Source organism: Natrix helvetica, assembly GCF_964273705.1.
Source record: "Natrix helvetica genome assembly, chromosome: 5".
NCBI classification, from domain to species: Eukaryota; Metazoa; Chordata; class Lepidosauria; order Squamata; family Natricidae; genus Natrix; species Natrix helvetica.
The window spans coordinates 6980921-6993477 of NC_138551.1; the positions used below are offsets into that span (position 1 = coordinate 6980921).

General features: G+C 44.5%; 1 protein-coding gene across 1 annotated transcript in view; it reads right to left on the minus strand.

The window, feature by feature from the left end:
• The window catches only part of LOC309393805 (cytochrome P450 2J2-like), a gene marked incomplete at its 3' end in the record, with an annotated part of 38106 nt that overhangs the window by 3066 nt on the left and 22483 nt on the right, over positions 1 to 12557 (minus strand). The window contains exons 5-6 of the mRNA XM_081956300.1: positions 2069 to 2210; positions 187 to 371 (exon numbers count right to left, since the gene is read on the minus strand). Coding sequence (XP_081812426.1) covers positions 187 to 371; positions 2069 to 2210 — 327 coding nt within the window. The remainder of the gene's footprint in view (positions 1 to 186; positions 372 to 2068; positions 2211 to 12557) is intronic.

Consider the following 12557-nt stretch of genomic DNA (forward strand, 5'->3'; position numbering starts at 1 on the left):
TTGGTGGGCGTGGCTTGGTGGGCGTGGCAGGGGAAAGATACTGCAAAATCTCCATTCCCACCCCACTCTGCAATCACCCAGAGGTGGTATTTGCCGGTTCTCCAAACTAATCAAAATTTCCATTACTGGTTCTTCAGAACCTGTCAGAATCTGCTGAATTTCACCCCTGGTATAAACTCTTTGTACCTTTGGAATGTAAAAACCAAGCATGTTCATATCCTTGTTGCATCTTCTGGCAATACCAAAACTTAAGATATAATTTATCCTCAAGATCTCATGAATCACAGCATTAGTATAGGGCAGTTTCTTTCGATCCTGGTAGCAAATTAAGCCGGAGGAACAATTAGTTTGTATCTCCTTGTATACTTCATCTGAGAAAAACAAGAGAACAAAGTGGTTTCTTTACCTGTGACTTCAATTTATTTGTGTGTTTGTTTGTATCCCACAATTATTATTTTGATAAATAACTGAAAGCAGTGAACATATCCCACAAAACTTCTTCCTCCTTTTTTTCCCCCCACAATAACTTTGTGAGGCAGGGGTGGTATTCCCTTACCTTCCCTACCGGTTCGCAAACGTGAGCACGAAATTTCCCGACAGTTAAAACAATTTATAAGTGGAACAACTTGCCTTCAGAAGTTGTGGGTGCTTCACCACTGGAGGCTTTTAAGAAGAGACTGGACAGCCACTTGTCTGGATTGGTATAAGGTCTGCTGCTTGTACAGGGGGTTGGACTAGAAGACCTCTAAAGTCCCTTCCAACTCTGTTATTCTGTTAAACGATTTCACTTTCACTTGTCAGAATGGTTCCAGGACACTGGGGAAATAACTGATCAGACTCACTCACTTTCATTGTGTCTTACTTTATAGGCATAAATTGGGTGACAGATATTTCTCTACTGCTTGGACCTACATAATGTAAGAGAAGAGCAGGCAAAGCTAGAAGTGTGGAGTTAAATGAGTCACCAGCCTGGAGTTGATAGGTAAAGGTAAAGGTTCCCCTCGCACATATGTGCTAGTTGTTCCTGACTCTAGGGGGCAGTGCTCATCTCCATTTCAAAGCAGAAGAGCCAGAACTGTCCGAAGACGTCTCTGTGGTTATATGGCCGGCATTACTAAATGCCGATCGCTGCTACCTTCCCACCAAAGGTGGTCCCTATTTTTCTACTTGCATTTTTACATGCTTTCGAACTGCGAGGTTGGCAGAAGCTGGGACAAGAAACAGGAGCTCACTCCGTTACACAGCACTAGGGATTCAAACCACCAAACTGCCAACCTTTCTGATCAACAAGTTCAGTGTCTTAGCCACTGAGCCACCGGGCCCTTACATGTCAGTAGACATGTCTAAAATTCCACTAAACGTAGTTACTCAGAATATGCATCAAAGTTGACTACACAGAAGGAGATGTGGTGTACCCCTTCCCTCTTTGGATGTACAGTACAACAAAGATGTCCCTCTGTCTCCTAATGCTTCTCAAATATAAAAAATGAACACATCCTGCTTGAAGTACATTTTTCAGAGTATAAGATGCACCTTTTCCCTCAAAAAAGAGAGTGAAAATCTGGTGCGTCTTATATACTGAATACAGCATTTTTTTGCCATTTGTTTGCTGAAACCACGCCCCTTTTGCAATAATGGCTTCCAGAGTGCTCCTGGGGGCTGGGGACGGCAAAAATGAGCGACAAATGGGCCGTATTTTGCTCATTTTTGCCCCCCCCATCCCCCAGGAGCACCCTACAAGCCTCCTAAAGGCTATGCATGCCCTTTTTTGACAAAAAACCAGCCCCTTTTTCGTGAAAAAGAGGCCATTTTGGGGATGTCTGCAGAGTGCAAAACCCTTTTTTTTATATTTGCCTCTTCAAAATCTTGGTGCATCTTATACTCCAAAAAATTATGGTAGATTCCATTAAGGATCTAAATTGTATGATATGGCCGGATTTTCTTATTTTAGCTGTTCATCATCATTCCGCCCTGTATGAATTCAAAGACAGATTACAACTCCCTGCTAGAAAATGTAAATTCCTCCCCATGGGATGAAGTACACCTCTTTAATTACATTTCTCCTCACCTTGAACATCTGGATGATTGGTGATGAAAAGCAGGGCCCATTGCAAACTGGTGGCACTGGTCTCTGTCCCGGCTATAAAAAAATCGACAATGCACGCAGCCAGATTATCTTCGTCGTAGGTATTGCTGGTTTCATTCTTGCTCTGTTGAGATTATTAAAAAGAAATAGCATTCGAGTGAAGTTATAGATGGTGGCCCTATCGCAAGCATGCCGCAGGTGGCATGCAGAGTCCTCTCTGCGGGCACACAAGCCCCAGCTCAGCTCCACCACACATGCCCACACGCCTCCCAACAGCCAGCTAATTTGTGGCCTTCTGCCACACATGCGCGGAGGCGGGGCACATGCAGGAGACGTGTGTGTGTGTGCACAGGTGGGGCGGGGGGGTCACGTGTGTATGTGCGGGGTTTGTGCATGCATACAGAGGGCAGGGGGGAGCACGGAGGCAAGGGGAGCGGGGGGGGTCGCACACACATGCTTGGGGGGAGCGGGGTGATATTGCATACACATTGCATTATGCACACAACAACAAAAAGATTTGCCATCACTGGTGTAGCCCAAACTTTTCCGTGGGTAAGCATTTCTGGAAAGAGTTTTGAGCCGGGACAGTAATCTATAATGCCCATCAATGGGGAGACCGGAAAATATTATTTTGAAACTCTTCTAGGATCCCTTTTTGGAACTGGACTTATTTTTTTCAGGGAGTAAAAAAAAAGTCAAAATGATGGAAGCAACCACACGATCAAAGCCCCGCCTTTTGTAATGCATCCAGGGGGCTGCTGTAACGGTCGCAAGTGTGAAAAAAACAGTCATGTTGTTTTTTCAGTGCGGCTGTAACTTCAAACGAGCTTCGGTAAATCAAGGACTATCTGTAACGTCTCATATTCCTTGGCTGTTATGATCCGCCGATGGCCTGCGGAGCTGGCAGCAGAGTCAGACAGTGAGGAGGTTGGGGAGAAACCTGGGCCAGTCCTGGAGTCTGGGGAAGGCTCGGATGAGGGCTCTGCATCGGAGGCAGAGATGGGGCCAGGGCCATCTGAGAGTTATGTGCTGCCTCCGGAGCCTCCAGAATCGGACATCAGCATGGCAGAGGAACAGGGGGAGCCCGTTCCCAGTGCGCACACGCGCAGAGCTGCCAGAAGGCAAGAACAGTTAAGACAAAAGGGGCGACTCGGAAGTAAGGCTTGGAGATGATTGGCCCCTCCCATAAGACATAAAGGAGGAGCAAAAGCACATGAGACTTTGCAGGAAGCAACTTTGTTCGTTCTGGTCAATTTAAAGTCTGAGACTCCGTTTTGACTCCGTATGGTCTTGCAAAGCTAATTGCCAATTAGGTCTTTGGCTGAGTTTCAAGGGACAAAAAGCGAGTGCTAATCAGCCTTACCCCAAAAGACTTTGGCAGACTTCTGTCAGACTCTTTACAAACTATTTGTGATTCATTACAGGTTGCAAATGAACATAATTCACAGCCGTTGAAATAAAAAGTGGGTTTTGGGGACTAAGTGTGTGCTTTTTACTGTCTTAGGAAACCTAACATATTTTTCGGAGTATAAGACACACTTTTTTCCCTCAAAAAAGAGGCTGAAAATCTGGGTGCATCTTATACACTGAATGCAGCATTTTTTGCCTCCCGAAACGCTGCCCCCTTTACCAAACTGGCCATGCATAGCCTTTAGGAGCCTTGCAGAGGGCTCCTGGGGGCCAGGGAGGGCAGAAATGAGCGAAAAATGGGCTGTTCGTTGCTTGTTTTTGCCCCCCCCCCCCCATCTCCCAGAAGCATTCTATAATCCTCCTTAAAAAGTTATTCATGTGCTTTTCTTGGAAAAAAATTAGGCCCACTTCTGCAAAAAAACGAGCCATTTTTTGGAGCTCTGAAGAGTGCAAAAACTTTTTTTTTTAATTTGCCTCTTCAAAATCTTGGTGCGTCTTATACTCCGGTGCATTTTATACTCCGAAAAATACGGTAGGTGAGAACATTGGCCTTCACTAAAGCCAGCTGAAACACTTGGCACCTCTTTTCCAGTTTGAATTGTAATCTGCGTTGAATGATCCTAAACATTATTTTGCTACCGTGTAGTAATTAAGTGATTACATAGGCACATATTTTTTCTTGTAACGATATTGGTAAACCCCTGTCTTCTTCCGGGTTCTTTTTCAACTTTTCAGTGTAGCCCACCGACCCAGGATCTCCCAGAGACCTCCCATCCAAGCACTAAGCCCTATCTAGCTTCTGCTGAGATAGCTAAGATCCGATGACAGACATGGTTGAAAATGACTTCATAAAGGTTATTCATATGATAAACACAATACAAAACATGGAATAATAGAATTGGAAGTGACCTTGCAGGTTTTCTAGTCTTTTCACTAGACTAGACATCCCCAGTTCCTGCAACCGTTCTTCATATGTTTTAAGTCTCCAGGCCTTAATCATCTGAGTTGCTCTTCTCTGCACTTTCTTTCCAAAGTCGCAACATATTTTTTATAACGAGGTGGCCAAAACTGGATGAAGTATTCCAGATGTGGTGTTACTAAGGTTTTATATCGCAGTACTAATACTTCACGTGATCTTGAGTCTGTCCCTCTGTTTATGCAACCACGGATTCCATTAGCTTTTTTGGGAGCGGCTGCACTGGAATGACCTCCCCCCCGACATTAGAACCACCTCGGACTTCCGCTCCTTCCAACAAAAATTGAAGACTCACCTGTTCCGACTAGCTGGCCTGGCATGATTATAAATGTTACATCTATGAACTCCTGGTAGTATATTCTCATCTGGTTATTTTAAGGGTAATGTTTTAGTTTTAATTGTTTTTAGGGCTTTTAGCCTCATATTTATTCTTCTGTACAGTACTCTTAATTTTAACCTCCTCCACATACATACATATATTTATAGTTCTATTTATATTTGTATTTTATCTGTGATTTATTGTGGACTGTACACCGCCCCGAGTCTCTTTTTGGGAGAGGGGGCGGTTTAGAAATGTGAATAAATAATAATAATAATAATAATAATAATAATAATAATAATAATAATACAATACAATACAATAGTAGAGTTGGAAGGGACCTTGGAGGTCTTCTAGTCCAACCCCCTGCCTAGGCAGGAAACCCTATACCGTTTCAGACAAATAGCTATCCAACATCTTCTTAAAGACTTCCAGTGTTGGGGCATTCACAACTTCTGGAGGCAATCTGTTCCACTGATTAATTGTTCTCACTGTCAGGAAATTTCTCCTCAGTTCTAAGTTGCTTCTCTCCTTGATTAGTTTCCACCCATTGCTTCTTGTTCTACCCTCAGGTGCTTTGGAGAATAGTTTGACTCCCTCTTCTTTGTGGCAACCTCTGAGATATTGGAATAATGCTATCATGTCTCCCCTAGTCCTTCTTTCTCTTAAGCTAAACATACCCAGTTCCTGCAACCGTTCTTCATATGTTTTAGTCTCCAGTCCCCTAATCATCTTTGTTGCTCTTCTCTGCACTCTTTCTAGAGTCTCCACATCTTTTTTACATCGTGGCGACCAGAACTGAATGCAGTATTCCAAGTGTGGCCTTACCAAGGCATTATAAAGTGGTATTAACACTTCACGTGATCTTGATTCTATCCCTCTGTTGATGCAGCCTAGAACTGTGTTGGCTTTTTTGGCAGCTGCTGCACACTGCTGGCTCCTATTTAAATGGTTGTCCACTAGGACTCCAAGATCCCTCTCACAGTTACTACTACTGAGTAAGGTATCACCTATACTGTACCTGTGCATTCCGTTTTTGTTGCCTAAATGTAGAACCTTACTCTTTTCACCATTGAATTTCATTTTATTAGATAGTGCCCAATGTTCAAGTTTGTCAAGATCCTTCTGTATCTTAAGCCTATCTTCTGGAGTGTTGGCTATTCCTGCCAGCTTGGTATCATCTGCAAATTTGATGAGTTCCCCATTTATTCCCTCATCCAAATCATTGATGAAGATGTTGAATAATAATAATAATAATAATAACTCTACTGACTTATACAGGTAGTCCTCGACTTACGACCACAATTGAGGCCAGAATTTCTGCTGTTATGTTGTGAGACATTTGCTCAGTAAGTTCTATCCCATTTTACGACTTTTCCTGCCCACAATTGTTAAATGCGTCACTGCAGTTAATGCTAGTAACCTGGCCGTTAAGTGAATCTGGCTTCCCCATTGACTTGGAGGTCGCAAAAGAGGATCATATGACCCTGGGACACAGCAAAGGTCATAAAGATGAACCAGCTGCTAAGCATCTGAATTTTGGGCACATGATCATGGGGCTGCTGCAAAGGTTGTAACTATCAAAAACGGTCATAAGTCACGTTTTTAGTGTTGTGATTTAACTTTGAACAGTCACTAAATGAACAGTTGTAAATTGAGGACTACTTGCATGTAAGTGATTGCCCACTAGGTCTTGTCCACTAGGACACACCACTAGGATTGTCCTTAAGATAGATTTCAATTGCCAATAGACTAAGCAACATTTCTTTGTCCCTATTTCTCAAAGTGATGCAACGAGGGGATCAAAACAGTGGTGAAATTCATTTTTTTTACTACGAGTTCTGTGGGTGTGGCTTGGTGGGTGTGGCAGGGGAAGGATACTGCAAAATCCCCATTCCCATCCCACTCCAGGGGAAGGATACTGCAAAATCCCGATTCCCACCCCACTCTGGGGTCAGCCAGAGGTGGTATTTGCCGGTTGTCCGAACTACTCAAAATTTCCACTACCGGTTCTACAGAACCTGTCAGAACCTGCTGAATTTTACTCCTGGATCAAAAGCATAGTACAAACCTTCCATTCCTTCCCTATCAAGAGCTCTAAAGAAAAATCGAAGTAAGTTGTAGCAAGGTCTACTGAGATATCAAGGAGCATGAAGAAGTCCACATTCTTCTGCTGTCTAGAAAGGGACATCAGACCTCGCTTCTTGGTTAGGAGGACATTTACAGCCTATACAAGCCGTGATGGCACAGTGATCAGCAGGGCTAACTCACTGCTCGCTCCAGGAGTTGGATTCTGAGTGGTTCAAGATTGACTCAGCCTTCCATCCTTCCAAGGTCTGTAAACTGAGGACCCAGATTGTTGGGGACAATAGGCTGACCCTGCATACCGCTCGGAGAAGGCTACAAAACACTGTGAAGCAGTACATAAGTCTAAGGGTTATTGCCATTCTATTTTTATCCCCATTCTGATCTGCACAATGAATTCCACTCTTTTACTATACTTGTGCCTTTTACCAAAATGACTATGGTTCTTTCCCCAGTATATAAAGTCTAAGCCAGTGGCTCCCAACATGGGGCCCAGGCCTCACAGGGGGGCAAATTGATTTTAAATGATTTGAACCTTGTTTAAACCAAGTTAATGGCCTTTTGGGCTTCCTCCGCGTGAGTAGAGTTTACTTTTTGAGTCAAGTAAGAATTATATGTCGGGGGTGGGGGGCATCAGGATTTTAAGGATGCTTAGGTGGGGCATGGCCAAAAAAAAGGTTGGGAGCCACTGGTTTAAACGCTATTACGATTGCTACAAGGTGATGCAAGAAATTGTGAGTAAGCTTGGAGAAAACTGGAAGGGAAGTCAGATATAAAAATAGATAGTAGGTGAGGCAATAGGCAGTTTATCTCATACATATCCACCGAGTCCAGGTGCAAGATACTGTACCTGAGAAGAAGATTTCAGATCTTTTAAAGAGACTTAGTAAAAAGAATGCTGGGAAATTCTGTTTATACTTTTCTAAGGGTCTATGACAGCGGTCAGCAAACTTAAACACTCAAAGATCCATTTGGACCCGTTTTCCACAGAAAAGAAACCACCGGGAGTCACAAAGTTCCTAACTAGAAGCCCCCTGTTCAATTCTGGAACTGACCGGAAGTTCACTTCCCCCACCATAGAGTCTCCTCCTAGCACGGCGTACTTTTTCTCTACCTGTCATAACCGAAAGACAACTGGAAAACCCTCCCCTTGCCATAGAGTCTTCTCCTGGCGCACCGTGCTTCTCTCCCCCCACCCATCGGAAGCTCCTCTCAAAATTGTGGCGCCGATCGGTGACGGAGCCGCAGCAGAGGGAGGAAAGAGCCACATGCGGCTCCAGAGCCACAGATTGCTGACGCCTGGTCTATAACATTTACCCAGATGAACCTGGCTAAAATCTTTGCAGTTCTTCCTTCTTTGATCTTGCTCACCTATGTGGGCCCCGCTCAAGCAGGAGACCCTACACCATTTCTGACAAATGGCAGTCCAATCTCTTCTTGTAAGTTTCAAGTGATGAAACTTGAGTATAATATGAAAGTAAAAAGCTCAAATCCTTGTGACCTTATGGCTATAAGCCATCATTTCCTTAATTATCTCCCAGGTGATCTGAACAGCTCCACCTGAATAGCTGTTGGTATCACTCGTGGTTCTCTTCTCTATAGCTATCCCAGATGTTCATGATTCATTCCAAGCTGAGTTCATATACTTAATAAACTGATTGATAGCCTGCCTTCTGCAGATAATGATCATTCAATGTAAGCAACCATAAATAAATTGCAATGAATATTACTTAAAATCAAAGAGATGTCTAGGTTTTTCTTACAACGCAGTACTAACAATGTTGGTTGATAGCAATAGCAATATCAGTTAGACTTATATATGTGTCAGGCATATGAGTGAATGGAACGTGCCCGCGATCAGCGAACCGGTAGTGAAGGAAAGTGCAACCCACCACTGGCTAAAGACCTCTATGGCATGGGTCCAGGATATCTGTGGAACATTTTTCCCCAATGGGATTGGCCCACCCCACTCCTGCTGACAGAAAAGGCCTTCTCAGGACCCCATCAGCCAAGGAATATTAGATGATGGGATCCAGGAGGGGAAAAGCCTTTAATGCCATGGCTCCTGTCTTGTGAAAGGAGGGGAGATCTGCCCCTCTTTTAACCTTCTGGAAAAGCCTTTAAATTTAGCTATGCCTTAGTAATTAAAGCATTGAAGCGGGCAAGAGACGATGGATGGATCACCTCTATTTCTTGTTGTTCTGATTTGCTTTTGCTGTTCTCTCTCTCTCTCTCTCCCTCTCTCTCTCTCTCTCTCCTCCTTTTCTCCCTCCCTCTCTCTTTTAGGTAGATGACATGATTAGAAGTTACATAGGATAGAAGGAAAAAGTCTTTTAATAAAAAGTGACATGATTAAAAGCTAGAATAAGTGATAGAAACAAGAGAAGAAAAGGGGGAATACTAATTTATACACTTTTATATAACAAAATAAAAATAATAACAAGAGAAAACATGGAATAATTGAACAATGATAGATTGTAACCTAATGCAAATGTGTACTATAATTAAAAATACATAGTTGAATGAATATAATAATTATGATTAACTTTATTTGTATTAGATTGTATGACACCCAAGTGCCACAATGTTCATGCATTGATTTGATATATTTATAAAAAAAATAAAAAACTTGAAAAAAAATGTGGCTATGCCAGCTGGCACTAGAGTCCTAAAAGAGAAACTGGTGGCTGGAGGTAGTTGGTGCATTAACAGCAAAGGCATCTCCACTTCTTTGCTCCCATGATATTTTAGTTTGCTTTAATTTTTTGTAATTTTAATCTGTTTTTATATTTGGGTATCTGTATATTTTGCCACCCTGTAAATCACTCAGAGTCACCTCAAACCACAAGATGAGTGGCAAATAAATTTAATAATACTACTAATGATAGCTTTAACACCATCAAACATCCACATCTACCTATCCCAGATTCTTGGTAAGGACTCGATGCTAAACATCTGGCTGACTATGAGACACACCATAATAATAATGTTAATAATAATAATGGAGACAGCCATAATAATAGTAATAATAATAATAGTAATAATACTTGGTTGATACCTAGGACGCTGGCAGCAAACCATATCAACCATTAGCACCAGTCATTGATATTTGTAATGCATTTTTGAATGTTCAGATGGCTGAGTTTCATGTTTAATGAATAAAATAATAATAATAATAATAATAATAATAATAATAATAATAATAATAAGAAGAAGAAGAAGAAGAAGAAGAAGAAGAAGAAGAAGAAGAAGAAGAAGAAGAAGAAGAAGAACAACTCAAGCTCAACCCGTCCAAGACTGAGTGGCTGTGGCTACCGGCGCCCCGGTTCAACCAGCTTACTCCATCACTGGCCATTGGGGGCGAACGTCTGGCCCCCGTGGATCGGGTACGCAATTTGGGCGTCCTCCTGGATACCCAGCTGTCCATGGATGACCATGTGACAGCCGTGGCCAGGGGGGCGTTCCACCAGGTTCGCCTGGTGCGCCAATTGCGTCCCCTATTGGACCGGAGCACCCTTCGCACAGTCACTCATGCGCTTGTGACGTCCCGGCTAGACTACTGTAATGCTCTCTACATGGGGCTCCCCTTGAGATGCACCCGAAGGCTGCAGCTGGTTCAGAATGCGGCCGCGCGGGCAGTCTCGGGAGTCTCTGGCTACTCCCACGTAACACCTCTCCTGCGCGGGCTACACTGGCTGCCTGTGGCTTTTCGGGTGCGTTTCAAGGTGTTGACCATCATTTTTAAGGCGCTCCATGGCACAGGACCTAGTTATTTGCGGGATTGTATCCTGCCCCATACATCCCTTCGGCCGATTCGCTCACACAGAGAGGGACTCCTCCGGGTGCCGTCCACTAGGCTGTGCCAGCGGGCGACGCCTAGGGGAAGGGCCTTCTCTGTGATGGGCCCAACCCTCTGGAATGACCTTCCCAAACTGCATGAAGGCAAAAATTCAACATGTTACCACCAACAGCAAATGTCGCCTCTGTAATGAGAAAGATGAGACAGTCGACCACTTGATCAGCAGGTGCAGCAAAATTTCACAAACTGACTACCTACAATGCCATGACCGTGTTGCTAAGATTATTCACTGGAAATTGTGCCAAAAGTTTGGATTTGAGTACAGCAAAAACCACTGGGACCATCAGGTTGAGAAGGTTTTAGAGAATGAGAAAGTCAAGATCTTGTGGGACTTCAGAATCCAGACTGAAAGGCACTTGGCCTACAACACACCTGACATAACAATAATTGAAAAGAAAAAAGTATGGTTCATTGACATTGCAATACCTGGAGATGCACGAATTGAAGATAAACAGCAAGAAAAAATCACAAAATACCGGGACTTGCAAATTGAGGTTGAGCGACTGTGGAAAAAGAAATCGAGTGTTGTCCCAGTTGTAATTGGAGCCCTTGGAGCAATACCTAAAGGGCTACCTCACTATTTGAAAATTCTAAATTTACCTGACTTGAATATTCTGACTCTACAAAAAAACCACCCTACTTGGAAGAACTTATATCCTCCGACATTACCTTAACAGTTGCTAGGTCCTTGGTTAGGACTCGAGCTGTTAGGCTACCAACCAGCCCCAAAGGCTGTGAATCTCACCAAAGATTAACCTAATAATAATAATAACAACAACAACAACAACAACTCCGGCGTTGCCGGTCCCAAGCCCGGATGAGAAAGGAGGAGGGTTGGGGTCAGGTTGGCAACCTGGGGCCATAAAAACCCGCCAACCCATACAATATGGTGAAAGAAACGACAATACGAGGGAGGCCACACCCTGGACCTTGTTTTCGTCTCTGGCCAGTGGACGAGTGATCTGGGAAGAGGGGATCTAGACATTATTCCCCTGTCATGGTCGGATCACTCACTTCTCCGGCTGGACTTCCCTGGTGCTACCCCCCGCCGCGAGGAGGCGGAACTGGAAGGTATTAGATGGTTCCGCCCCAAGCGCCTGATGGAACCGGATAGGTTCCAGACGGAACTTGGGCCACCTCCTGTGGACCTGACCCGCCCCCGAGTGGAGGACCTGGTAGACGCATGGAATAGTGCGACTACCGGGGCCCTAGACCGGGTGGCGCCTTTGCGGCCTCTCCTGCGGCGACGAACCACCCTGGCACCTTGGTTTACCGAGGAGCTAAGGGTGATGAAACGCCACAAGAGACGCCTAGAGAGTCGTTGGAGATCCTCCCGTTCCGAATTTGACCGAGCACAGGCACGAGCCTATTTGAAGACGTACCTTGTGGCATTAAGAGCGGCCAAACGTCAACATTGTGCCGCTCTTATTGCATCTGCAGATAACCGCCCTGCCGCCCTGTTTCGGGTGACCCGCTCTCTCTTGTTTGAGAGACCACGGGAAGCCCCACTACAGGGCAGAGCAGAGGAGTTTGGGAAATATCTACAGGACAAAGTCGCTCAAATCCGGATGGGATGGGCCCCTTTCAGTGGTTCAGTAGAGACGCCCGTGGCGAGTCTTGAGGGACCGCTTTGGGAGGAGTTTGACTCGGTTGCCATCGAGGATTTGGACAGGTTGCGTGGACGTCTGCGACCCACCACATGTTTATTGGACCCGTGTCCCTCCTGGCTTGTACTGGCATCCTGGGAGGTTACGCGTGACTGGCTCCTTGGCCTGGTGAACGCCTCGCTGGGTGAGGGGTCTCTTCCGGCCGCCTTGAAAGA